The sequence below is a fragment of the Halichoerus grypus genome, chromosome 8 (assembly GCF_964656455.1).
Source record: "Halichoerus grypus chromosome 8, mHalGry1.hap1.1, whole genome shotgun sequence".
NCBI lineage: Eukaryota > Metazoa > Chordata > Mammalia > Carnivora > Phocidae > Halichoerus > Halichoerus grypus.
Window position 1 is genome coordinate 71,038,202 of NC_135719.1, and position 26,918 is coordinate 71,065,119.

Consider the following 26,918-nt stretch of genomic DNA (forward strand, 5'->3'; position numbering starts at 1 on the left):
GTCTGGTAAGGAAATGCCGTAGAACCAAGGAAGGTCCCAAACCTCGGGAACCCTCGGGCTCCCAATGCTGGGTGAAACTGAAGCCTGCTAACACTCCCACCCTCAGCTAGACGAAAGGGCTTCGTTGGCCCGTTTTGATCAAGGAGAACAAGAACCCTGAGCAATTGGAAGCACGCCAGAGAAAGCGGAGAAGTTATAACAGCCACTGTTTCCAGGCCTCCCGGTAAAGAGCCTGGATGGACTGGCTGCAGCTGAGCTGCATTAAATTCATTTTTATTTTTATTTTTATCTATTTATTTTTTTAAAGATTTTATTTATTTATTTGACAGAGAGAGAGACAGCGAGAGAAGGAACACAAGCAGGGGGAGTGGGAGAGGGAGAAGCAGGCTTCCCGCTGAGCAGGGAGCCCGATGCGGGGCTCGATCCCAGGACCCTGGGATCATGACCTGAGCTGAAGGCAGCGCTTAGCTGACTGAGCCACCCAGGTGCCCCTAAATTCATTTTTAAAAAGTAGCATGCCCGATTTAAAAAGAAAAAAAAAAGTAACATACCCGAGAGAAATGAAAACAGGTCCTCACGAAGGATTGTACTTGAATGTTCATAGTAGCTTTGTTTGCAATAACTAAAATCGGAAACTGGAAATTTCTCAAATGTCTATCGATAGGCCAAATGGATAAACAGATTGTGGGGCATGCGTTCAATGGAATAGCACTCAGCAATAAACAGGGACGAACTGCTGATACACGCCAAAACATGCCTGCATCTCAAAATCACTGTGCTGAGTGAAGGAAGTGAGACATAAAGAATACACATTTTGTAAATTTTGTAAAACTCTAGATAATGTGAACTAACGACAGCAGATCAGTGGTTGCCTGGGGACAGTGTGGTAGGAATTGGGAGGAAGTAGAAGAAGCCATGAGAGGCGCCTGGGTGGCTCACTCAGTTAAGTGACTGACTTGGTTTCAGCTCAGGTCGGGATCTCAGGGTCCTGAGACCCTACGCTTAGTGGGTTGTCCGCTTGGGACTCTCTCTCCCTCTGCCCCTCCTCCCTATGTGCGCACTCTCTCTCTAGTAAATAAATAAATCTTAAAAAAAAAAAAGCCATTAGAAGGGACATGAGGACACTTTAGGGTTTGTTGGATATGTTTCTTATCTTGATTGTGGTGATGACTTTATGGAGTATACACACGGCACGTAACAAATTGCACAATTTGTGCAGTTTATGGTATGTCAATTTGGTCTCTGTTCTGTTAAGAGCTGTAAAAACAGAAGTAACATAGCCACATCAGAAAATGATTTGAGGGGCGCCTGGGTGGCTCAGTCGGTTACTCTTGATTTCGGCTCAGTTCATGACCTCAGGGTCTTGAGATCAAGCCCCACGGTGGGCTCTGCGCTCAGCAGGGAGTCTGAGATTCTCTCCCTCCGCCCCTCCCCTCCCACGCACATGCGAGCCCGCGGGCTCTCTCTCTCTCTCTCTCATAAATACGTAAATCTTAAAAATAAAAAAAAGAAAATAATTTGAAAAATGGAGAGAAGGGAAAAGTGATTCTCCTTTATTTCATGGTAGACAGGAAAGGAAAGTGTTCCTGTGCCAGGTGCTTTTACACTATCAATGATCTCATATCACCTCTTGGAGAAAGGGGTTATTATTTCCCCCTCTTTTATAGATACAAAAAGCCAGGACTCAGAGAAGTTGAGAAACTTGCCTGAGGTCCCCCAGCCAGTGTGTAGTTAGTACCAATCAGGACCTCCGGATCTGGAGCCTGAGCCTCTTTTCCTTACGTTGCCTTTCCTTTCAGGAATGCTCTTCAGAAAAATTCCAGCCTGCTCTAGTAACATCGTGGGCAAAGGGCTTTGGTTCATGAGAAGGTGGGGTGTTATTAATCCATCACGTACACAGTTGTGCGCCTTCAGGGTGTCAGAGCCCAGAGGACTGCCAGAGTCCCAGGAGTTTGACACAGGTGTGGCGCCTGCGGCGTCCCACCCTCCAGCCCACATCTCGGGGATGGCACTGCTTGCATCCGCCCATGCCCCGTCCTTCGCTGCCCTGCAAGCCCCCCTCTTCTGGGAATCCTCCTTTTCCCCTTCGGGGGACCCTGGTGGTATGACTTCCCCACCCCCACCCCCAGCCTTTGGCAGGAGGCTGAAAGGAGGCCTGCATCCTCAGGGACCCCCCAAAGGGGACAGTGGGGCTGCAGGGCTGAGGTGTGCAGTGGGGGCCCAATGCCCTGGGCTCCACGTTCCGTTCTTACCATCTCTGGAGTCAGGGTCTGAGTCCTACAGGCAGGTTGTGGGAGGCAAGGAGGCTTTGGGCAGAGCAGGTGCACCTGTCTTGATGGGGCGGACAGAGAAGCTAGGACAGAGCGACCGGGGCCGGGCTGGGGCGGGGGAGGCCTGCAGCAGGTGAGGATGCCCATAGCAGCGGTGCACACGGCAGGGTGAATTTACAGCAGAGGAGGATGTGTGTGGATTCTTCCCTGCCCAACCTTAAGATGTGAGTGAGCAGAGCCTCAACCATGGGTGTGTCCCCTCTTTCCTTGGGTACAATGCCTTAGAAATGGTGAACTTGGGGCGCCTGGGTGGCTCAGTCGGTTAAGCGTCTGCTTCATCTCAGGTCATGATCCCAGGGTCCTGGGATCGAGTCCCGCATCAGGCTCCCTGCTCAGCGGAAAGCCTGCTTCTCCCTCTGCCTGCCGCTCCCCCTGCTTGTGTGCTCTTGCTTTCTCTCTCTCTCTCTCTCATAAATAAAAAATCTTAAAAAAAAATGGTGAATGTTCAAGTGCTTGGACTTACTGTCTGCCTGAGAGAGGTGGTCTTCCCTGCCAGAAAGTCATGAGTGGAGAAGAAAGGACTCTGAGGAGCAAGAAGAGACATTTCTGGGAGGGGAGAGGCTGGGCTCAGGGAGAGGAGAGGCGGAAGGGAGTCTCCCCTCGCCATAGAGGCTGCGGGTGGGGCTTCTCAGGGAGGGTGCTGACTGACAGTGAAGGCCAAGAAGGCAGGCAGGATGTCACTCTCTGTGACCTCAATCCCTGCCAGCAGAGCCAGCGAGGCACCGCCCTGCCCCTGGGCTGCCCTGTGGCTTGGGGAGGGAGGCAGGAGAGCCAGACGTCTTTTTTTTTTTTTTAAAGATTTTATTTATTTATTTGACAGAGAGATAGAGAGAGAGAGAACAAGTAGGCAGAGAGGCAGGCGGAGCGAGAGGGAGAAGCAGGCTCCCTGCTGAGCAGGGAGCCCGATGCGGGGCTCGATCCCAGGACCCTGGGACCATGACCTGAGCCGAAGGCAGCCGCTTAACCGACTGAGCCACCCAGGCGCCCCGAGAGCCAGGCGTCTTTACACAATTCGGGTGGACAGTTTTCTCATGTCAACAGGGCAAAGGTGGCTGGTCCTGGGCATGCGCTGGAGAGAGTGTGCAGGGCTAGGCATCGGCCTCACTGATGCAGCAAGGTGCCCTGGGGAGACCCCCCCTACCCCCACCCCACCACAGAGACTCCTGGGCAGGTCACTGACCCTGATCTCCAAAACGGAGCTAACAACACCTGCCCTAGTTAATTCGCAGATTTCAAAGTTTGATGAGATCAAATCACATCACAGGTGTAAGGCCTTTGGCAGGATTGTATGTAAGTGCACGGTATTCTTTCTTTTTTTTTTTTAGAGAGAGAGAGAGAGCACGTCCCCTCCCCCCGCCCCCAACATGTGTGCATGGTTGGGGAGAGGCTGGGGAAGGGGGAGAGAGAGAATCTTAAGCAGGCTCCATACTAGGCTCAGAGCTCAGTGCAGGACTCCATCTCACAACCCTGAGATCGTGACCTGAGCTGAAATTAAGAGTTGGACACTTAACCAACTGAGCCACCCAGGTGCCCCAACATGGTGTTTCTTATTATTGTCAGGATTAGCCCCGATGACCTACTGTCTTCCTGGCCTCATCATTCCTGCCCTTGCTCACACTGGGATCTTCCTGCTGGACACGTCACCATTTTTGGCTTCTGGCATCACTGAGTATTTCACTGAGAGGCTCCCAAGACATTCCCTCTTTGCCCCAGCCTCTTGTAGCACCCTCCTTCCCCCTAAGGTGACCAAACATCCGGGTTTGCCTAGGACCGAGGGGTGTTCTGGATGCAGGACTTTCAGTGCTCAAACGGGATCAGTTCCAGGCAAGCCAGGACAATTGGTTACCCTACTTCTCTCCCCACGCCGCCCCGAGGATGCTTCCTCTTCCCTGTGGTGACCATGGTGTCCCAGGCATTACAACACATTCTGTTTCACCCAGGCTGTTCTTTCCCTGTCTTGAAGCCACCAGGCTGGGTGATGCACCTGGCCATTCCAAAGGCCCTTCCCTGTCTCAGTGGGACAGGCCAGCTCTCAACAACCCTTCTGCCTTCTGTTGGGCCTCTGTTCTTCTTTCTACCCCTCAAAACCTTGCCAGACTTTCCCCCTACGCCTAGAGGGTATGCCCCCACCCCCACCCCCACCTCCCCTCAGAGGCCCTTGTGGTAAGCGGCAAGTGGGGGGGCCAGAGCCTGCCCGTCCCGTGCCAGCATTCCAATCTCTCTGCCTGCCCCGAGGCAAGAGCCCCCTGGGTGCATGTGGGCAAAGCTGGCCTGCTCCCCACATCCGTGAGGACCCCTAGGCCTGAGTCCTCGATGCTGTCTTGGTTCCTCCCCTCCCCACCTTGCCCACCCCCATGCTACTGCTCTGAGGCCTCCCGAGGCCCCCCTGCTCACTCTTCCCTGGACCCCCACTGCTCTGCCCGACCCAGACCCCTCCCTCCAGGATCCGAACACACCCTCCTGTTTGTGCCATGGCCACTTCCCGTGACTCATTTATGGAATGCCCTCTCCCAACCATCCCCTTGCTGAATCCTGCTCATCCCCTTGAAGCTCACCTGGAAAACTCCTTGGTTGGCCTGAGCCCTGTGCTGCCCTGGCCTCAGGCTAACTGCAGCCTGGTGTTGGCAAGTGCCTCGGAGGTGGAGTCGGGGTCTCGCCTCTTGGTTCCCTCATCGTCTGGGCCAGAGACAGCATACAGTAGGTAGCGTTAATATGGTGGGCGAGCACTCGACAGGGCAGCACTCAGCTCCTGGTGGTGGGCAGCTCTGGGCTGGGGGTGGGAGGCAGGCCTGGGTCCTGGGAAAATTACACTGGGAGTCACCTTTGCACTCACGGTGGAGAAAAGGGCCCCCAACAAGGGAGACCCCAGGGGTTCAGTCACACACTAGGGTTCATCTCTCACCGCCGCCGGGCCAGAGCTGGAAATCTTGTGATGTCCCAGCCTTGGGTGTGCCCTGGAAAGCAGAACGGAGGAGCAGGTCCCCAGAGCAGCCTTCCTTCTGCCTCCTGATGCCTCAAAGGGCTTCAGTCCCACCCTGCTGTGGCATGTCAGTTCTCGGGAGAGGCTGCAGCCTGGCCACGGCCTGTCCCTTCTGCCCTACCTCAGGTACTCTGAGTCCTCCCCAGCCAGGCGTAGTCTGGCCTGCCCTGAGAGGCTTCCACACAGACCTCAGGTCAGGAGGAGTCAGGAGAGCGGTTTCTTGAGCCAGGACTGGCCCTGATGGGGATTGGGTTTGCAGGAAAGGAAACCCAGGAGGCTTTAAGCCGCCCTCTTGACCTTTCCCATTTGGAGGGTCGCCTGCCTATTCTCTGGCTCCTGTGATCCAGCCTTGCCCATCCTCTTCAGTACTCATCCGCACACCCAGAGCTGGGAACGTGATACTGGTGACCTCTAAGTTTCGGCCCCCACCAGGAATGGTTCCTGGGCAGTGGGATGTGAACTCGGAACTGGGCCCTCTTGTTGCCCTGCTGGAACAGAGGCAGGTGAAGCACAGAGACTGCTTCCAGAAGCACCAGCGCTAGCTGGGACTTCAGAGGGGACAGGCATGGGGTGGGGGTGGGGGAGCAGTCGGCGTGGGGCAGGAAGCTGGCCTTGCAGGCTTTGTGGCCAGGGGTCAGCATGAAGGGAGGCTCAGAGAGGATGCTGAGGGGGTGCCTCAGGATCTCCCCACCAGGTTACAAGTGAGCCTCACACTTCAGAGGGCTTCAGTGTGTCCAGATCCCAGCAGGCTAGCAGGAGGCAGCCTTTGGGGCCCCTCAAAGGATGCTGCAGTGGTAGCATCCAGAACGTAGCTCCCATGCTCACCTGAGGCAAGAAGCAAACTATGTTGACCTCTACTCTGGGTCGCACATCGTTCCAGATGTGGATATCACATGTTATTTCATTTCATCTGCCAACGACTCGGAGGAGTAGGTACACCACATTTTGCAGATGGGGACCAGAGAGATAAGGGACTTACCTAAGTCATATAGCCAGTGAGGGTCAAGTTAATCGGGACTCCCGCATCCCACTCTGCCTCATATTAGGACGAGGTTGAGGGCGGGCAAGGGCCGGAGTGCTTAAATGTTATTAATCAGCCACGGGCAGGGGCAGCCATTCTGGAAGCAGTGAACGAAGCCCATGAGTGGGGCCTCTGTCAGGTCTGTGCTCCCAGTCTCGGTGTGTGGTCCAGAGAGTCCCTTCCTCCCCTGCAGACCTCTCTCTTCTTTCCTCCTCAGTGACGATCCCCAGACTTGCAGCCATCTTGTCCTCAGGATGAGCTCGGGGTCTGTAAACCACAGACCACAAATACCGCCCAAATATGGTCAGCTCCCGGTGTGGGGCTGGGGGCCCAGCTGGCAGGCCACCTGAGAGGGTGGGAGACCAGCCAGGGAAGAGATGTGACCAGGACCCATGGCTGAGGTGCTAGGACAACGGGTCCACCTCAGGGTAGAGAGGACGAGGGCACAGGGTGAAGTTGCTGTGGAAACAGCCTTCCGAGGGCAGCCTGGGGGTGGGGTGGGGCAGGAGAGTGCTTGGCTGGGTGGCAGGTGCCTTGGCTCCTGGTCTCAGGTGTGACGCAAAGGCTGTGTGCCCCGGGCCGATACCGCTACCTCTCTGGGCCTCCTCGTCAGTAAAATGAGGCTTCTACAACTGTGTCGCTTCTCTGCTCTGGCCGAGCTGGGAGTTCTCTAGTCTGGGGATTAGAGAGACTCAGAGGGAGAGGAGCTGGGGAGCCGAGGGAAGAAGGGAAAGAGCACCCCCACTTCATCAGGCTTTGTGACTCTGCTGTCCTCTAGTGGTGGCAGGGAGTAACAGACACGTGGTCTCCCCCTACCTTCCCCAGACAGCGGCCTTTACACTTTGTAGGGGCGCTCGCTGCTGCCGCCAGCCTCAGGCTGCGTGTGTTCTGGGTGCAGAAAGGCAGTGAAAGCCTACGCGTAGGATACCTACAGGCCTGCACAGGACAGCATGGCTTATTCACACGTGTATTTGCTCTGCAAGTGCTGAGGGAGCATTTATGATTTATTTATTTTTATTATTTTTTTAAGATTTTATTTATTTATTTGAGAGAGAGAGAGAGAGAGCACAAGCAGGGGGAGCAGCAGAGGGAGAGGGAGAGCTGAGCAGGGAGCCCGACACGGGGCTCGATCCCAGGACCCTGAGATCATGACCTGAGCCGAAGGCAGACGCTTAACCGACTGAGCCACCCAGGCACCTCAGGGTCTGTGGTTTTTAAGGGCACTGTGCCAGGCCCTGGGGATCTGGAGGCACTTGGCTCACCATGTCTGCCCTTAGAGAGCCTCTGTCCGGTGGGGGAGCAGATAAACACATACTGGACTCTGGAGAATATGGGAGAATGTAGGGGCTGCTCTGAGGTATGACATACTGTGTAACACTTGGGAAGGGAGGGGCCAGCGACTGTGGGGTCCTATCTGATCACTGGTTTGTCCTGGGCACGTGGGGCTGCAGCCTGATGGGCCCCGAGGCCTTTGTCACTGGGTTAGGAGAGTCTCTGCCTGCAGGCCCTTCCAGAGAGCCGGGTCGCCCACCCTAGGGGACAGCCGGATTGCTACCCAGGCCTCCTGTTCCCCTGCGGCTGTCCCGCCCCAACAGAGTTGGGAACAGGAGTGAGGAGCACAGCTGACCTGGCCTTGCCCCTGTAGCTACACCCCACCCCCCCAGGCCTGGTTGGGGAGCCTGGGTTCCAAAGATGCTGGAGAACATTAGGTCTCAGCTGGTGCATCTCCCCATCCCAGGCTGGTGCTGGGCAGGCCTCCCAGTTCCAACAACACATTGTAGGGCAGGTGGTGGGAAGCTGGGCTGCCACCCCACCAGGGCCCTGCCTCTGGCCTTCCGGGGGCTAGGCTGGAACTCAGCAGCCTGTTTCAGGCAGTACGCAGAGAGGGTGGGAGAAGGACAGAGAGACAGAGATTGGCTCAGGGAGAGGAGCCTGGGTGCATCACCATTGCTGGGAGTCTGACTCAGGGGGAATATCCGGCAGGAAAGGAAGAGAGAGTGTGGTGGCATTTCCAAGCAGGATGGGAACTCTGGGGCCGTGGAGACTGGGTGTGGGGCCAGGGGTACTGTGTGAAGGCCTGGCCGGGAAAGAGGCTAACGGTGGAGGGGGTGGGAGGGTGGCAGGAAGACACGGTTCAAGGGGAACAGAGATTGAAACCCTGGCTGACTGGGCTGGTCTGGGGAGGAAGGAGAGAGCAGCGGGGCTTTCTGCTCTGGAGACAGAGCATGGAATTAGGGAAACTGAGGCCTGGTCAATCAGGGATGTGGGGGATGCAGTGACCTCTGACCCTCCCTTTAGGGCTTGGAGGTTGGGGCCTTGTAGCTATTAAAAGAGACCACAGGTACCCCTGATACAGAGACCCCCTCCCAGCACCCCAAGCTCCAGCTCCTGGAGGCTCCAAGAGTGGGACCACCAGGCAAGCTGCTCCCCTGGGCAGAGGGACCAGCCTCAGCTGTATTGGGAAGAACTGGGGAGAGATTTTCCTGAGAAAGGCTGCTTCTTTTCTCGGGGTGGGAGAGGCTGAAAGGCCAGACGTGGAGAGCAAGACCAGGAAGGGCCCGGAGTGAGGACCCTGAGTGGGGAAGGCTGGTGGTTGACTCGGACTGCGGTAGCACGGGCCCTGCAGGAGGGCCCAGTTCCCCACACCGAGGGGAGACTTGAACAGCTGAGCCTCTCAGAAGTGGCTGTGCTTTAAAACACAGGGAAGACGATGTTCAACCTAAAGGAACGGCTAATGGTGTTATTTCAGGTACGTAGTTGTATTTGGTGGCCTAGGGGAGGTAAGCTTCTCAATGCCTTCAAATTAGCTAAACCTGAGCTGATAAGGACGGTAAAGGGAGGCTCATTTGAGGTGGGGGTCCTCAGACTAGGATGGCTGAGGGGCGCAGCTGCACCCTGTAGGCCTTTCTTCACTACTGGGAGGGATGGAGGCTTATGCTGGCTGCCTGTCCCTCTGCAGGTAGGTGCAGGCTGGGGCTCGGCTGGGCATAGGGCCTCGGAGAAGGCAGGGCCTGGGGCAGCCAGGCCCCCTGTGTGGGCTCAACCCACCAGAGAGAGGCTCCTGCCTGTGTCTCTGGGGACGCTGGGCCGGGCTGGGAGAGGTGCTGGGCAGGGCCAGCGCCCTGGTCCTTGCCCTCTGAGAGTGGATGGGTGGGGGTGGCGGTGCGCATTCCTGGCTGGGAGCCCAGAGGAGTCTTTTGTAATCACAACATGATCTCGTGTGCTGAGCAGTGAAGCCGGCAGGGAGAGGCCAGCAGAGGCCCGGCTCCGGCTCCGTAGGCTCCGCGCTCCGGCTTCCCTCCTGCTCTGGCTCCCCCGGGGCTGCTCTGGAATTCTCTCGGTGCCCACTGTTGCCATGCACTCAGCTGTGAGTGGCACCTCACCTTTGGCGGGGGGCTTCTTGGGGCTGGGGCGGAGGCTGGGACACCAGGCCCTCACACTCCGGGGGCAGCTGGGGACAGCTGGGGACAGCTGGGCCTGGGAGGACGAGGGCTGTGCCTAGGCCGGTGGGGGGCTGGGCAGGGGCACTGGCTGCAATGGAGACCCTGCGGCCAGACAGGGAGAGACCTGGGGTCTCGGGGCAGAGGCCTGGCTTGCTTAGGGTGGCTCCCCGGCTGGGCCCGCCCACGGAACTGGCTGTCTCTCCAGACCTGGACAGGCCAGGCTCGTGGGAGCCGCTCTTTCCCACAGGCTGGGCACAAGCCTGGGGAGTGGGGCCCAGGGCCTGGGAGCCCAGGACACAGCCGGGGCCTCTCTTTTTCCTGTGGTTCTGGGCCTGGGAGCCGAGCGGCTCCCCCCCTCGACCTCCTGAATCCCCTGGCAACTTCCCAGTCACGGCAGGTTCCGCTGCCAGAGCCATTTATAACTCTCATTCCAGGCTCTGCTCAGCAGTGGAGCTCCCTGGAGGGCCCAGGGGGAGGGGCAGCCCACTGCTGGGAGCTGCAGGCCTGGGTATAAGGCCCTGACCCGAGCCCCTGAGGAGGCAGAGAGACAGGCAGAGAAGCCCAGGAGGGTGGGGACTTGGGGCCTTCCATGTGCCATCTCCCCTTGTGAGCCTAGCTCTGGGGCCGGCGTCCATTCGTGGTAAGAATATGCTTCTCAGGTGAATGTGAAAGTTAGGGGCCTGATAAGGGATGGGCCCAGCAGTCAGGAGCTTGCCCCCCCACCCCCCCAACTGGCCCTCTGCAGGGGCCTCACGGAGCCGAGTCACCCATGAGCAGGCAGGAAGAGAAGGATGCTGAGCTGGATCGGAGGATCGTTGCCCTTCGAAAGAAGAACCAGGCCTTACTACGCAGGTACCAGGTGAGTGGGGCGTGACGGGGGCCGGGAGGACCAGCGGGGTTGGCACTGCTGTCTGACCCCCAGACCCCTGCACCAGGGTCTTTCCCTGCAGGCGCTAGGCCTGGGGCCAGAGTTATGGTGGTGTGGTCCATCTCGGAAAGTCTGCGAGGCTCTCGGGGACGCTGTGATGCGGTGCCTCTGCCCCCTGGTGGTCCCACTGGTGTCTCTCTGTGTAGGCCTGTCTGTGTGCGTCTGGGGGGCCATGGCCTGTGCTGACCCCGGGCCCTCCCGCAGGAGATCCAGGAAGACCGGCGGCAGGCGGAGCAGGGGGGCATGGCCGTGACCACAGCGGAATTCCTCCGACCCGATGGCCTCACTGTCACTATCAGCCAGGTCCCCGGCGTAAGCCCCCCCACCCTGCCCCCCCCTGCAGGGAGAGAGGGTGGTGAGGTGCCGGAGGCCCAGCCCATGTCTGGGAAGGACAACCGTTCCCGCTCCTCTGTTTCCTCCACTTCCAGTTCTGGGGCTCACCCTTCAGCTCCCAGCCTGAGGCCGCCCAGCCCACTGCGGTCCCTCTGACCCCAAAGGGCCACAGCTGAAAGGCCACCCAATAGAATCCTCCTCATGCCCTTTTCCAGGTGAATGTGAAAGTTAGGGGCCCCGCAGCCCTGTACCTGTGCTCCAAATCACGGGCCACTCCTAAACCCCCAACCCTAGAGGGACAGAGAAGGGGGGCTGAATGCCAGGAGCACTGTCTGAGGGACAAAGCCCCATTGTCTGAGTGCTCTGGATTTCCCAGCTCAGAGATGACAGGCTGGGCATCTTGGACCCCGGGGTGGCCCCGGTCCCTGGATAACCTCATGCCACTGGCATGTCAATGCCCCACGGAATCAGCTCCTCTGTGGGCATTCCAGGGAGGGCCAGGGCTGGAACCCAGCCTGGGGAACCTCCCGGAGGACTCCGTCCCCAGCTCCTGCTCAGCACTGGCCATGTGGTCTGAGGGCACGACATCTCATTCTGCAGGGGAAGCGGGTGGTCAGCCGGAACTGGGCAAGACCCCTCAGACCTGGAGCAGCCGATGAGATGCTTGAGGATGAGGAGGTGGAGGACCACACTGGTACTTTCTGCCTGGGGGAACGGGTAGAGCTGGCTGTGACCATGGAAAACAAAGCTGAGGTGAGCAGGGTGGGTGGGGGAAACCCAGGAATCAGGCCAGCAGCCTCTTCTTACCAGGCTGTGCCACACTGCCCATCCCGCCTCCCCCCAGGCCAAACGGATCGTAAGTGAGAAGCCCACCAGAGCAAGGAACCAGGGCACAGAAGGGTCACGTGGAAGGGGCTTGGGCCGGACCCCCTCCATGCAGATGGCCATCAGCTCGGATTCTGCACGGAAAGTACATCTTCAAGAGGGAACGGGGACGTGAAAGTGGCAGTCATCATTTGGGGGAGGCGGAGAAGCTGAGTCACTTATGTCCCCTATCTCTGGGGACATCGCCCAGGCAGCACCAGCAAGAATTCCCACCCTTTCTTCCTTTCTCTGGCCCGTCTCCACGTTGGGTGGGCCTTACCCCGATGGGGTATGTCAGAGGTCAGCCCCTTACCCTAACTGGATCTCTGATGGCGAGCAGGTGGGGGCCTTGGGGTGGGCCATGTGCCAGGTGTGACCTCTAGGTGGCAGCAGCCCCCAGTCCTGGCTCTTGCTCACCGTGGCTGGGTGCCTCTCCACTCTGGGCCTGTCCACACACCCCTGCAAGGGCCCAGTGGATAGGCGCTATTATTAGCCCCATTCTACAGATGAGGAAATGATACACAGAGAGGTTAAGTAACTTGCCCCAAAGACACAGCTAACAAGGGGGTGGAAACCGTGCCTATGGCGAACGAACGTGTCAGAGATGGAACGGATTTCATTTTTAGATGGGGATGTCAAAACCTTGAGGGGCAGGGGTTGGTAATATCCAGATTTCCACTCCAAGTCCAAGGCTTCCTGCTTCTTCCCCATGGTGCTGAGTGTCTTCTCCTTGCAGGGTGCTCGGGAGCCCCAGAGTCCAGGCCTGGTCCCAGGCCCCGTTCCCCACCGGCCCGTGGGGGGACCCGTGGAAGTGGGCTGGGACTATGCCCAGTGGAAGCAGGAGCGGGAGCAGATCGACCTGGCCCGCGTGGCCAGGCATAGAGACGCACAGGGTGACTGGCGCCGCCCATGGGACCTGGACAAGGCCAAGCCCACGTGGGTGGCAGGGCTGGGCAGCTCGTTGGACTGACATGCTTGTGGGGCTTGGGGTAGGACTAACTGCGGATGCTTCTTGGAGGGCTGGTGGGACCCTCTCCAGGGTGGTTAAGGGTCTGCCTGGGCCCTGTGGTGGGACCTTGGGCTCAGGGTGGGCACCGGGTCCCCCATTTTCTTGGGCCCACCATCATCTTGTTGCCGTCGGTTCTGGGGTTGGGGCTGGGGGAGGCAGTGGCTTCGTGGGTCTTGCTGTAGCTTGTGTCCACCCCAAAGAAGCCTGACCTTCTGGCTCCACAGGCTACAGGACTCCGGCAAGCCTTGGGAAGAGGGTCCGGCCAGGGTGGGCAGCACCAGGGGTGAGCCAAGACCCACCTCACCCCCTTTCCCTCCTTGGCTTTTATCACAGCCCTACCCCCCCCCATCCCCCCCCGCCCCGTGCTTCCTCTCCTATCTCTGTCTCTTGGTGTGCCACTTATTTTTGGAGCTGGAAGGAGGCATGGAAGAACATCTTACTTCCTCTCCCTCATTATCAGAGCAGGGCACCTCCCCACCCTCCAAACCCACAGCTCCTCCCCTGGGTTCTGGCCCCAGAAGGTCTGGGGAGGAGGCTCACAAGAAGTCTGCACTGGGATCCTTTTGAAGTTGGTCCCTCATGGGTGAAAGCTCATTTCCCTGCCCCTGGCCCGTTATAGGAACAGAGCTTTTAGAATGGCTAGTCCCCTTGGTTTTACACATGAGGAAGCTGGGGCTGGAGAGACTCCGCCAGCTGCCTAGCCAGGAATGGCAAAGGGAGCACAGAGACCCAGCCCTCTTGATCCCCAGACCTGGGATCTTTTGGGGAGTCAGAAGATCCACACCTGGACCAAGAGAAAGACTGACAGCTTCCCAGTCCTGGAAGACTGGTGTTACTGCTTTGGATCCTTTATCACCCCACTCTTTCTCCATTTCCTTTGCCTCACTTAGGTCCCAGGAGCCACTGGAAGTCACAGCCCCCACCACTGTCCCTTGATGGTAAAGGTGAGTTGGGAGAGAAGGAGCAGGGTCGCATGAGCTGGTGAAGGAGCTGGGCTGCCATGACCCTCTTCTCTCCTTAATTTGTGGACCATCTCTTGCAGGTGGTACTACTCGGGGTGGGCAACCCAGCAGACCCTCAGTGGTGTTGGCCACACGAAGCAAAGCCCGGGGGACAGAGAGGCTGACCGGCAGGGCCCGCAGGTAACAGGTGGCAGCGGGCAAAATCAGGGGAAGCATCTGGGCTTCCTGGATCTCCCTTGCCCCTGGGAGGTCAGGCCCAGCACTGGTCCAGGTGTCTGCTCCAGCCCTTGGGACTGCCTGGAGGCAGGTTAATGAGGTTGGGGGTGGGGAGGCCGGCAGGAATTACAGCAGTTGCCTCGCCCCCGCCCCCGGGGAAGTTGGGCATGCCTTTCCCAGGCAGTGCAGGCAGGGACAGTCCAGAGTCCCCACGGAACTCGAGGTGCTGCGGGCTTGGCCACAAACAGCAGCTGGGGACCTGGGATGGCGCTAAAGTGGGTGGTGTTCAGAGGAAATGCCTGGCTGGGGAACAAGGTCAGGCTGGAAGGGACGCCTCCTGGGGCCTTGGTCCAGCTCTGGCTGCTCCCTGGGAACAGGGGCCACTGGCTACCGAGCCACGGATGTGAAGGGCGGTGGGTGGGAGCAGGGCCTGCCACGTGCTGTGTTCCTACAGGTGGGAAACGAAGGAAGACAAGGAGGAGCTGGAGAGCCAGGAGGTGGGTGCTTGGGAACAGGATGGGGCGGGCTAGGGACATGAGCTCTGAATCCGCCAGCCAGCAGGGCCAATGTCTTGTTTCAGGGAAGCCAAAGTACCAGAAAGACTCGGAGTGAGGAGGAGCATTCACAGAAGCAGAGCAGGATGGAGCTGGGCCGACCCACAAGTGCCCCAGCAACCAGCCCAGCCCCAGGATCCCCAGGGGGGCCAAAAAGGGGGTCAGGAGCCTCCACAGCCAGTCCAGTCCCTGGCTCTCCACAAAGCACAGACTTGGTTCCCCTTGACCTTTCTCTAGGAGGGGCCAGTAGCCCCGGGTCCGGGGAGAGTATGTGCACGCTCACTTCAAGGCCCGGGGCCCAGGAGAACCCTGTGCCCTCGCCGGATGGTTCCGAGCAGCTCCTGGGGTGGAGTGACCCCCAGGCTGCGCCGGAAGTACGGACTTGTTCTGAGCCACAAGGAGCAGGGCCGCTAGAGCCCAGAGAAGACAGGTCTGGCAAGCCTGGGGCCCAGCAGGGCTTGGCACCACGAAGCAGGCCCCCCAGAGGAATGAGCCAAAGGGCAAGGGGCCCAGGAGGTGTGAGAAGCAGGACAGGACGGCCTGGCCCTGCAGGAAGATGCTGAGCAAAGCTCCTGGGAGCACGGGGGCCAGGCTGGGGAGAGGAGGAGGGAAGAACGCAGGCAGGACTCTTGCGTGCGATGAGTATCTGGATGCTGGTGGCTTGTGGCAGTCTGAGCAGCTGGGCAAACTCTCTAGTGGGGTGACATTGGGAGGGCAAGGAGCTGTCCTTCTTTGCCCCTCATGGGCACATCCCGTGCATAGGTGTGTTTTTACCTGCAGGTAAAGCTCCTGGTGTATTCCTATGCCACCCCTGGTCTCTGAGGCTGTTGAGCCCTGTCCTGGGTCCACTGCCACCGAGGCCACAAGCTTCCCTGCCATGGCAAGAACTGGAGGCTTAGAAGCACTCGGCACCTAGCTCTCCTGGCCTCTGTCACCCCCGAGGCCTGGCTTCTCTTTCCAGTTGCGGCTTTGGCTCCTCAGGTGCGGGCAGCCTCGGTGGCTGGCAGGACCAGTCCAGGCCTGAGCCCCTTCCCCTGCCTCTGCCTCGCACCCAGGGGACACACAGCCCCAAACTCCCAGGATGGCCCAAGCAGGGGAATCTCAGCCATCAGCTGGCAGCCTCTAGCCTTTCTGGAAGAGGAGGCTGAGCCTCGAAGGAAGGGAGGCCACAGCAGGTAGGGACTGAGCTGGGGACAGAAGAGCAGAGCTCAGGTTTCCTCCGCAAAAGAGAGGGTCCCTGGAAAGGGCTCCTCTCTGAAACGGCCTGGGGTGGGGTGGGGAGAGGACAGCCTCTTCTCCCCACAGGAGGGTGGCGAGCTCATCATCAGGGATACCCTCCCCCACACCCAGGTCAGACAGCAAGTGTACCGTCAAGACAGCATCAGCGGGGTGCAGGGGGTAGCCCAGGGCCATTTCCTGCCATCTCCTACCCCCCCACACACACCTCCCCTGCACCGCGGGCACGCCAAAGCAAGGACTCAGACAAGGGACAGAGAAAGTGACTCTAGCTCAGTACAACTTCGGGAGGCGTCTTTCCTACTTAGTCTCCGTCCCCGCCCCTCCCCCGAGGCCCACGGCTGGTGAATTATTCAGACGCCACACAAGCTGTGGCTTCCTCTCGATTCAACAAACATTTCCTGAGCACCCACTAGCGGCAGTGCGGCCGGTGGGCGATGATGTCTCCGCCAGCAAGAGGGAGGGAGAAACCCAGTCCTCCTGCAGCCCCAGGCCGCACGGCAGGAGCCGCTCTTGGCTGGCAGAGCCTGGCGGGAGCTGGCGCCGGTGGTAGGAGCCCAGAGAGAACCATCTCACCTCTGCTCGAAAAGGCAGGTGCCCCTTCCTCCCTCACCACGCGTGGCTCTCCCCCTGTGGCCCCCTCTGCTCCCCTCCTCTTTGGCCCTGCGGGGGCTCTTCCTCTCGGCTGAGGGTCCCGGGCCTCCCCAGCCTCTCTGGTTTCTGTAGGGAGTGTCTAGATCATCCCCAAGGATGCTCCCTTGTCAGTGAGGGCTAAACTGTGGGGTCACAGCTGGGGCTTCCTCAATGGTTCCTGCTCCACCCTCCACCCCCTCTACTCAGGAAGCGTGAGGACAGGGTGTTTTGTCAGCAGATCAGCGTGCTCCTCACACGTGAGGGTGCAGAGTAATGCAGATTCTAATTCAGTAGGTCTGCGGTGGGCCTGGAAATGTGCATTTCTAATAGGCTCCTGGTGACACCTGTGCTGCTGGTTTCTGGACCACAGGCTGAGTAGCAAGGGTTTGGACTAGAATCTACGGAGGGCTAGGGGCTGACAGACTCTAGACTCTGAGGACTCATTGCCGGCTATATCGGGGACCCGGCAAGGGCTGCCCCCACCAGGTGGGAGCTTCTTGGCTTCAGAGTCGGGTGGAAAGCTGAGGCACCTGGGAAGACACTTGAGAGGCCAGTGAGTGGGTGGTGCCAACTTCCTGTAGTGGGGAGTGAGGAAGTTGGTTGGGAATGGCATGAGGTGAAGGGGTGGAAGAGGTTGGTTTGGGGTTGATTAGAGGAATTTTGAAAAGGCTTGGGAATATTCTTATGCACGTGGGAAGAAGACCCCTGTGAGACATGAATAGGTAAAGGCAAATGACTCCAAGCTCAAGTTTCCTCTTGCCCTCCAGTCATCCATAGATGCACTTGGAGCATGACCCTGGACTTGACCCATGACCCAAAGGATGGAGCTGGGGAAGAGCAGATTCAGGCAGAGCCCTTGAATTCAGATGTCTCCAAAAATAATCATGATCAAGAATTTGAATTCTAAGATTCACAAACTTTTCACCAACCCCCCAGTGCTCCCAACTGCACAGATGGGCCTTCGTTAGGGAGTGTAGGCCAAGGTATGTTTGACTGTGGGATGGGGATCTAGCATTCGGGCAGAACTCTGGTTCAGCCCTCACAACAGGACCTAAGCAGGAGAGAAAGCTGGGTTATGAAGGGCTATCGAGAAAGAGGGCTTCTCTCCTAGGATGTCCTGGGAGTCACTAGGGCTTGGAGAGTGTGGAGACTGGCCCAGGACATCTTCCCCATAGGAAGACTGTAATGCCAGGCAAGTATCACTGAGCTTTTCTCAAAAAAAGGGGGAGCCCTTCTTCAGGATAAGGGAGCCAGCAGCTACGGTGGCCACCCTCCTCCCCTCGGATGGAACCAGCTATGGAGCAGGAGGGAAGCATGGATACCCCTCCACAAACCTCAGGGCCACGGAAGCCTGGTTGTAGCAATTCCTGGCTCCCTTGTTTAAAGGCCTGGCTGGGAGACTTCCTCTCAGAACCTCTTCTCCAACCAACTGACAAGACTCTCCTCAAAGGTGGGAAGTTCTTCATGAGACAGAGCTCTAAGGAACCCAGGCACAGAGCTGGAGGAACAGAGAAGGAAGCTTTCCGTAGAGCAGGGAGAGGACAACTTGACTTAAGGCCTCATAACAAGGAGGGCGGAAAGGGCAGAAGATAGCTCTGTCCTGAGCCCCTATCACCTGGGCAGAAGGGAGCAGCAGACCAGATTGCAAGGGAGGTATGTTTTTGGAGGATTGGCAGCATGGTAGAGTGGAATAGACATGGGCCTTGGAATCCAACAGACTGAATCTTAACCTAAGTCTGTCATCAGCTAGCTGGGCGACCTTGATCAAGTTAACTCCCCAAAGCCTCAGATTCCTTATCTGCAAAATGGGGCCAGTAACAGCCTTGAAGTGTTGTCAAGAAAATTAAAGAGTATGCAAAACATGCCCCGCCCACTAAGTAGGCACTCTATGAACAGTAGCCTGGCACTCAGTCAAATGTGTTGAATAAATGAAGTAGCTATTTGGTTTGATCTCTGTCTACTTTGTTTTCGATTTTCTCCTTTACCTCCTCTTTTGGTCTCATCATCACTGGGGTTGGTACACTTCAGGGAAATAAGGGATGGTTTGTAAAGTTTACTCAGCCTTCCAGGGCAGTGAGCTTCCTTTATTCACCTGGGGGAGTCGACTGGAGTTAAGGGCCTCACAAAGTGACCCTGCTCTTACTGGGGTATTCTTTGCCCTCAGCATTTCCCTTAAGTCCACACACCAACTTTCCTAACTCAGCATTTCCTCGTTTCTTCCGTTAACACCAGTGGTAATCTCATGGACTCCACCACAGTCTTTGCTTATTATTTTCCCCAGAATCAAACCTCCCTTGTGGGGTTTGCTCTATGCCTCCCAGAATTAAGGTTTTTTCGCCCAAATGAGCAGGATGACTGTATTTTCCTATGGTCAAGGGACAGGTAACTGGGGAATCCCTAGCTATCTAACTAGGCGCAAGTTTGGAGAGTTTGACCACCAGTCAACTCCAGCCCCAACGCTGGCCTCAGGGACAGGAGTAACAGGAAAAGATGGGGGCGCCTGGGTGGCTCAGTCAGTTTAGCGTCTGCCTTTGGCTCAGGTCATGATCTCAGGGTCCTGGGATTGAGCCCCACATCGGGCTCCCTGCTCAGTGGGGAGTCTGCTTCTCCCTCTCTCTCTGCCCCTCCCCCTACTCATGCTTGCTCTCTCTCAGTCTCTCTCTTTCTCGTTCTCAAATAAAAAAATAAAATCTTAAAAAAAAAAGGAAAAAACAGGAAAAGATGGTACTAGCCACCCCCGATGCCCCCCCCCCCGGAAAAAAAAAAACCCATAAAGGAAATGGCTACAATCCCCATGTGGCTATCTATCTCTTTTTATTTTGGGGACTAGGTCAGGAAGGGGGGGTCAAGGGAATAGGAGAAACTAAAGATACCACTTCACTCTGCCTCTCCAGTCACTTATCAGTATGCACAGACCCCAGCAAGCAGCTCTTTCTGAGTGGGGGCTGCCCCTGGGTGACCACAACCTCACCGAGGCGAGAACCCGAGGCTGGGAAGGCAGGGAGATTAGCTGCAGAAAGCACAGACTGAGGCTGCTTTCTCTCAAGTCTGCAGGCCTGCGTCACAGCCTCTCATTAAGCATCCACTTGACGCCGGCGAAGTGAAACAGCACAGACCTGGCACCAGAAAGAACAAATGTGGCACCCACTGCTCCTTTTAAGGACTGACTCGAAGAGCAGCAGGCCCCGGGGCAGGAGGGGAGGCAAACACATCAGTACCTTTGTGGGAGGGGAGAGTGGACTCTTGCAGGCCTGCGTCCTTCTTAACGAGCTCTCCGGGGCGAGTTCTCCCGGCACCTTCAAAAATAACCAAGAACGCAGGCTTTTTTCCCTTTTTCTTACAAACTCTGGGGATACGGTGTTTCCTTTCTCCCCAGCAGGGCAGCTGGCTTCAACCAAGAAGAAAGGTCAAAAGTCACCTTGTAGCCATCTGTCAAAACAGAAATACCTAAACCCTAAGTTCCAGAATCAGAGGGAGAGTCTGGGCCAGTGGTTCTCAGATTTTACTGTCAGAATCACCTGGAAGGCTAGTTAAAACACAAAGTTGGGCTCCACCCTCTGGAGCTCTCATTCATTTGGTCTGGGAGGGGACCTAAGACATGGCATTTCTAATAAGTTCCGAGGTGATGCTGACGCGGATGCTCTGGGCGCGGGGTGTAACGTCTACCACCTGCCCCTTCACGTCTCTTTCCAGGCATCATTTTGCCCAAAGGGATGGACACTCACTTGAAAATCTATTACCTCCTACGTATACATGGTACTTTTAGTCCCCAGATCTCCAAGCCCTGTCACATCGATTCCCTCCAGTTGCTCTCACGAATTCCCATTGGGTTAGGAGGAAAAGCAGGGCCAAGGCCCTAACCAGGGTCATTACCAAGTCTGCAAGTTTCCTATTTTCCAGTTCAGCATCCCTTCCGAGAGCCCACGGCCTGCCCCCCAGCCCCAGGTCCTCGTGAAGCCGTGAGCTGGCCACGCACACAGAGGCTGACTGCCGTGACGCAATCCTGCCCAGACTACCAGCAGGGAGCTGAGGGGGGCCTCCAGGTCACAAGCTGGGCAGAGACCTGGGCTCATGAATCTGAACACAGAGGGAGCAGAGAGAGGTAGATTTAAAAGGAATGCCTTGGTAATCAACGGAATTGTTTTCCTGGACAAGTCGGTTTGGGGGCTTTTGAGACCTTACTTGACACACTGTAGGCACTAAGTAAATAGTTCTTGGATTAATGGTAGTGGTTCGTGGAAAATATTCTAAGGCAAGTTAGAATCATATTGCTGTTTAACTGAAAAGCTACTGTAAAAGCAGCTTCTCGAATTTAAGGAAACAGGGCTGTAACAAAGGTAGATTCTTGTTGGCATGACTGTAAATTTCTTGAGGGTGAGAATTTTGTGGGAATTTTCTGGTCCCTTATATTAACAAATATTTATAGAATATACGGAAACTCGTCTTGCCCAGGTGCTCCTTACTAACCAGGTGGCTCATGTACACAGTGTAGGACTTGGAGCCACGGCTTTTTCTGCACTGAGGGTAGAGAGCTTGGTAGAGTCTGGGTGTGTGGTTAAAGGGAAAAAAAAGTTTTTGTGTTTTTTAAATTAGCTACTGGAGGGAACAAAGAGTCTAACACAGGTTTTCTGGCAGCAGAAACCCACAAGCTATGTCAGCAAGTAAAACAGATGTGACCAAAAACTGTCGAGAAAGCAGGTATTTTTATAGCTCAGCATTGGGCCATAGGGTCAGGACAGAGGGGACAACGAATGGGCCACGTACTCCGTGTTGCCTCCATTAAGCACTGCATGGGATAGAGCTGTGGACTTCTGGGGCCTGGAAAGACCAGGCAGGCCAGGCCCAACTCCTTCACCCTGGAAACAGAGACTGTGGGCAGAATGGCTGGTGCAGCTGTGGTCTGCAGGGCTTCTCTTCAGCCGTCTACTCCCCTGAACCAGACTGTGGGCTGTGGATGCGGGGACACAAATGGATTACAACAGTGACACCACACTGATACTAGGGCCACTTCTTTCTAACACAATGATCAACCAGACGACCAACAACCTCTGAGCACCTACTGCTACGTGCCAGGCACCGAGCTTAGTGCTGGTCCCGTGAAACAAGCAAAGCTATTGGGGTCCACCCCCCCTCCACTGAGGGAGACAAAAACAAAAGTATACAGCTGTGGCCCTTTTGTTATTGCACTGCAATTCCAGAAATACCTCCATTCTCTGCAGACAGGAAGGGGAGGACAATTATTACCCTTTTTAAATAGCTGTGGTAGCCCTAAAGCTCGGGACCTGACCTTTCGGTTCCCCTTAAAGAAACATGTAGAAACAAGTAGATGCTCTCCGCTCAGCATTTCAAAACAGGATATAAATACTCAACTGAAGAACATGGTATCTTAGAATTCCCTGGTGAAAACTGAAAAACAAGGTAGACAGAAAATCTTCCCAAGCTGTGGTCTCATACTGTGCAGAAATCTAGAGCTGTTAGGAAGAAAAGTATTTCTTATGCTTCAAACTTCAGAGAAACACTTCTCTGCACCTCAGCATCACTGGGGAAAGAAAGGATTCCAACACAAACTGAGTCTAAACAGCTTAGCAAACTCCTGATCCTTCACCCTCCGAAACTTCACTTTCAAGAGAGGATGATCTCCTCAGGCCGCCAGGGAGTAAATGCACACGGGGACTTCTAATAGAAGTAAACACCTGGAAGTTATCCTGGCTGTCCAGGGGCAAAGCAGTTAAAGGAAAGTAACCCTTTTGCACAGACCTCTCCTTCCTGATGGGCAGTTTTGCAGCTCAGGTCTAACCCGTGAAAATAAAGCTGTTCCAACCACGTCTCCCCACCGACCCGAACCTGCTCTGGCCAGCAGGCCCTTGTCGCGCACACTGCCGTATGTGTCCAGTGTGTGAAGCCGTGTGCGACTGCAAAAGCCACATGTCACCATCTACACAAAGGGGGGGTGACCAGAAGAACCCTGGAAACTCTCTCACTTCCCTTCTGCTCTGCCTTACCAAGCCCTCTCACAGAAAGCCATTGTGTAGGCTGAAGAGGGAAATAAAAGAAGGGCGGACTTTTTCCAGGCTCCCCTGCAGACTACAAGGTGATGTAAAAGCACAGAAGCTACCCCCCAACAGCTCCGGAGAAGTGCAGGCCTCAGGGGGCCCCACCGACACTGGCTTCTCACTCCGCTTTGTACTGGGCAGCATTGTCTGGTAATGAGCTCAGCTCAACTGTGTGCCATGTATTTTGCAGCATAACTAATCCCTCATATTTTCCTTTTCACCCACATGCCTTTTATTGTTTGCTTTAGGGGGAGAAAAAGCCTCCCCTTTGAAGCAACCTACACCTTCTCTCAGCCATTTGGCTCTCTCGCCTGCTCCCCTGTAGACAAAGCTCTGACCAGCCGCTGCGGGTGCATCAGCGCGTCCCTCCCCGTGCTAGGGCTTCTGGAACTCTGCAGGGGCCGATGGCTTAACGGTGGGAACAGTGATGCTATCAGGCAGCTCATCCTTGCCCCAGCTCTCAGCCAGCTCGGTGTTTGTAAGAACCCTTTTTTTGGGGGGGGGGTGTAATAATTTAATATGTATACTCACTGGTCCCTTAGTGTCCTCAGCTAGGCATCTGCTCAGAGTCCTTTAAATGCAGAACGTTTTAAACGTTTTTAAAGGTTGGTAAAAGGTGGCTGAGCTAGCTATCACTGTTCATCTGACCCCATGACTGCTTCCCGACTAAGACGCATTCCTGCTACCCTTCACTAATCAATTCAGTCAAGCCATCAGGCACAGAGAACATCAGGGCAATTGCTTTTTCCTCCTACACCTATTCATCAACATCCATCCACCACCTCTCGGACCAGCTCTTCTTCCAACCTCTACTCCTTCCCCAAGGGGTACGAAAAAGAAATGGTCAACTTACACAGGCTTATGTAGAGTTCTTAGAATGTATTTTTGTTCACCTGAAAAATAAAACTTTTAAAAAATATACAGGACTTTTTGAGGACAGGTATATCTTAAATGGCTGAATTATAAATAATGTCTCTGGTCATGTTCACAGCTGGAGCTGCAGCTAATGTCCCAATTCCAGTGCAGGCTTTAGAGTCAGGAGGCCAGCAGCTGGACCTACGAGTGGTCTCTCTAGACTCTTTGATCCATCCCAAAGTGGATTCAGCAGTCCAGAATGCAGGGATGGGGACAGGGGACTGGATTCCCAGATGTCCTCCTGCAAGTTCAAAGGATTCTTGGAATAAGAGATCAATTTACAAATTATTAAAATATAGGACTAAAAATTCACACAATAAATATAAATTACAGGATATTATTGAAGTTATAAAGTGGCATTTTATGTTTCTTCCCCACCCCCAGACCCCCACCAAAAATTTAAAAAGGCCTCAAAGGCTTCCTAATGACCAAAGTCACATCAGCTGCTCAGAAATCTCCAGCCAAGACACCTTGGGGGTGCTCCCAGCCTGCTCCTAGGCTATGACAGCTCAGGTGCTGTTACCTTGCCCACAACAGAACATGGCTTAAAGCAAGACTTGCTGTCCTGTAAACTTCGATCAGAGCTAACTAGAGTGTAGGCCAGAAAACTGGAGACAAACTGTTTTAGGACTCAGGTGGATAAGTTTTTGTCTTTTTTTTTTTTTTTTTAAAGTGCCTCATTTCCCAAAAAGGAAACACTAAGGGGTTTGATATCTTGTCACTACCCACACTCAATTGCCTAAAAGCAAGTGGCAGAAGGAAATGGAATCCAAATGGAGGATGTATAATTCTTGCTGTCCCAGAACTATACAGATGTCACTTCCCTTGGTGTTTCTCATCTCCACCGAAGTATAGACTGCATATAAGTAGGGTTTATCAGGAGAGGTAAAGACAAACCAATGTAATTTTCCCACGCTGGTCCATTAACTGGCCATCAAAGCACAATCCTGAGCTTGAAGCCCACCTTATAGCCTTTCTGATTCTATAATGCAACTCAAAACCATAAAACGTGCTCAGAGCTCTGGTTTCACAACAGATTTCACCCCAATTGCAGGGCTACACTGTTACTTACAGGCTCAGGAAAGAGGGAAGGCAAGGGTGATTACTGGAACAAGACAAGATCTTGAGGAGGGGAAAATAAAATAAAAACACTTTGAGCCACTCTACTTACAAAAGCTTGCTCTTCCTAAAAGAACTCTGTGAGAAGGCCAAGGATTGAAGCACAGAGGCATTGCTCTTTCCCTTCCTTCTTCCCTGGCCCATATCCAGATACTTAGGGCCACAACAGGAAGCCTCTTCCGTGGGGGCACTAGGGTGGGAAGAGGAGGGGATTAGTTCGTTCTCCACCCTCCCTAAACAGCTTCTACTTCTCCTAAGGTTTTCCACTGTCCTTTCAAGTCTAAGGATGATTATACTCTTTAGGGTCATAAACCTATCTTTCTGAAATAGGGGGAATAGAGTGGGTGATGAAAAACAAAAACAAGAACAAAAAAACCAGTGTTTGTGCCCTTCTGGCTAGCTGCACTTTGGGGGCCAGCAAATAGCCCTTGCATGACCCCATCAGTGGGTAGCTACCCAGGGTTGTGGGAGGATACATATAGTTCTGTGTAATTATAGCTTCTAGTGCATATGTCAACAACTATATACAGGGATCTATAAATTAAATGCATCTGTGGCCACTGCAACTGGGTTGACGTACCTGAGCTCCACTACTTTTGGTGCCCTCCTTTCGAGAGCTTCAGCTTATTAAAGAGCCCCTATAGCTCCCTCCTTCCCCTGAGTCTTGCGGGGAAAGCCCGAGTCACTCCCGCACATAGGATACACAAGAGCTAGCGGCGAAAAAGGGTTAGGAGCTGGGATCTCCCCACCCCTCCCCCCATTCCCTTTATGGCTCAGGGCCCTGGCGCAGCACGGTCCTAGGAAGACCAAACCCCGAGCCCCCGGCGAATCGTGGTCCCTTGGCTGAAGATCGGGCTGCAGGCCACCCGCTCTCCGGGCGAGCTAGTGATCGTTGCGGGGAAGGGAGAGCGTTCATTCCCGTGGGGGTCACTCCCGCGGGCTCCCCGCCCCGTCCTGCTGCAAAGTCCTGCCTCCGGGCTTGGGGAGGGGAGAAAGGTTCCCGGCCGCCCCAGGCGCGGAAGGGTTCAACGACTCCCCGGCGCCGCCGCCGCTTCCTCCTCGTCCTCCTCCGGGCCCCGCGGCCGCTCCAGCGGCCCGGCCAGGGGACTGTCGGCAGAGGGCTCCGGAGGCATGGGCCGCGCCGCCTGCAGCGGGGGCGCGTCGCGCGGTGCCTCGCGGCGGGACGACCCCGTGGCATTGGGCCCCGCCGCCGCCCCCGAAGTCCCGGACGGGCCGGTGGCGTTGGAGCCGCCGGGGGGCGGGCCGGCGGCTCCCCCCGAGGTCCCGGCGCCCACCGGCTGCCAGATGAGGCTGTAGTAGACGGCGAGCACGATGGCGGCCAGCGACACGGAGAGCACGTAGGCGAACACGGTGGCGAGCCGGACCCACTTCTTGTTGGTCTTGGCCGCCATCTTCGCCTTCTTGTCCCCGGTGTAGGTGGCCGGCTTGCCCCGCTCGGCCGGGGCCGCGTCGCGCTCCTTCATGGGGGGGCCCCGGCCTTTGCCCCGGTGCTCCACGGCCCCGGCTGGAGGGGGCCTGGCGGCCTGCGAGGACTGGACAAGGGGCGGCCCGGCGCCCTCCGCTCCCGGCAGCTCCGCGCTCCGCCGCCGCTCCTCACGGCGCCCGCCCGCAGCCCTCCACCGCGTCGCTGCAGCCGCCGCCGGGGCCTGGACCAGTCACTGCCGCCAGCGCCGCCGCCGCCGTCGGCCCGTCAGCTGCTTCCCCGCCGCCGCCACAGCCACAGCCGCCACAGCCGCCCGGCTCCGCGTCCCCATCCGCTGCTGCCGCCGCCTGCCCGGCCGCCGGCCGCCCGGTCTCCAGTGGCCGCGCGGACGGCGCGCTCCGCTCCAGCAGGGCTCCCCCACCTCGCGCGCCGGCAACAGGGGGCGGGGGGAGCGCTGCTGGGGGCTGCCTCTTAAAAGGGCGACGCCGGGGTCCGGAAGTGCTGCGCGGGGAGGCGGGCTTCTGTCGGGCGCCGCGAGCCCCGCCGGGACGCCCCGTTAGGAGAGAGTTAAAGGCGGCTGGTTCTTAAAAGGGCAACGGCGCCGCAGCCCCGGGCGGGCTGGCGCGGCGAGGATGGGAGCCCCGGGCGCTTCTTTAAAAGGGGAACGGCGCCGTTTGGGGCGGAGTGCAGAACTGGAAAAGGGGGCGGGGAGGGGCGGTCTGAGCAAGGAGCTGTCAACTCTGGCGCCTCAACCCTCCGCTCCAGACTGTCTGAAGTGACACGTGGAACAGCAGCAACGGCTGCGTCCCCCAGGCCTCAGTATACCCCCAAAAGTGGGGGTGATAACACGCTCATGCTCTCGGCTCGCGCCCCGATCC

General features: G+C 56.5%; 2 protein-coding genes across 5 annotated transcripts; one reads left to right on the plus strand and one right to left on the minus strand.

Moving 5' to 3' along the window:
* Positions 1-9,545: 9,545 nt before the first annotated feature.
* CCDC9B (coiled-coil domain containing 9B) lies at positions 9,546-18,459 on the plus strand. Of its 3 annotated transcripts, XM_036110668.2 has the most exons (11): positions 9,546-9,698; positions 10,520-10,633; positions 10,907-11,014; positions 11,636-11,788; positions 11,880-12,005; positions 12,636-12,835; positions 13,133-13,191; positions 13,799-13,852; positions 13,951-14,050; positions 14,541-14,583; positions 14,667-18,459. In XM_036110668.2, the coding sequence occupies exons 1-11, from the start codon at positions 9,687-9,689 to the stop codon at positions 15,201-15,203; spliced, it is 1,506 nt and encodes a 501-aa protein (XP_035966561.1). In that variant the 5' UTR covers positions 9,546-9,686; the 3' UTR covers positions 15,204-18,459. The 3 variants fall into 3 exon arrangements, with proteins under 3 accessions (XP_035966561.1, XP_035966563.1, XP_035966564.1); XM_036110670.2 differs by lacking the exon at positions 9,546-9,698 and having other exon boundaries at positions 10,849-11,014; XM_036110671.2 differs by lacking the exons at positions 9,546-9,698; positions 10,520-10,633; positions 10,907-11,014 and adding an exon at positions 11,111-11,250.
* A 2,734-nt stretch (positions 18,460-21,193) lies between these two features.
* INAFM2 (InaF motif containing 2) lies at positions 21,194-26,685 on the minus strand. Of its 2 annotated transcripts, none has more exons than XM_036110673.2 (3): positions 24,649-26,685; positions 23,416-23,718; positions 21,194-21,457 (listed from the first exon to the last, which is right to left on the minus strand). In XM_036110673.2, exon 1 carries the CDS (start codon positions 26,078-26,080, stop codon positions 25,622-25,624), a length of 459 nt encoding a protein of 152 aa, XP_035966566.1. In that variant the 5' UTR covers positions 26,081-26,685; the 3' UTR covers positions 21,194-21,457; positions 23,416-23,718; positions 24,649-25,621. The 2 variants fall into 2 exon arrangements, with proteins under 2 accessions (XP_035966566.1, XP_077935657.1); XM_078079531.1 differs by having other exon boundaries at positions 23,416-23,736.
* Positions 26,686-26,918: the final 233 nt, after the last annotated feature.

Bases quoted from the DNA above. Each gene is read 5' to 3' on its own strand.
- CCDC9B (XM_036110668.2), top strand. The intron at 10,634-10,906 runs GTGAGTGGGGCG...GCCCTCCCGCAG, and splicing joins CCTTACTACGCAGGTACCAG to GAGATCCAGGAAGACCGGCG. The intron at 14,584-14,666 runs GTGGGTGCTTGG...GTCTTGTTTCAG, and splicing joins AGGAGCTGGAGAGCCAGGAG to GGAAGCCAAAGTACCAGAAA.
- INAFM2 (XM_036110673.2), bottom strand. From the start codon at position 26,080: ATGAAGGAGCGCGACGCGGCCCCGGCCGAGCGGGGCAAGCCGGCCACC.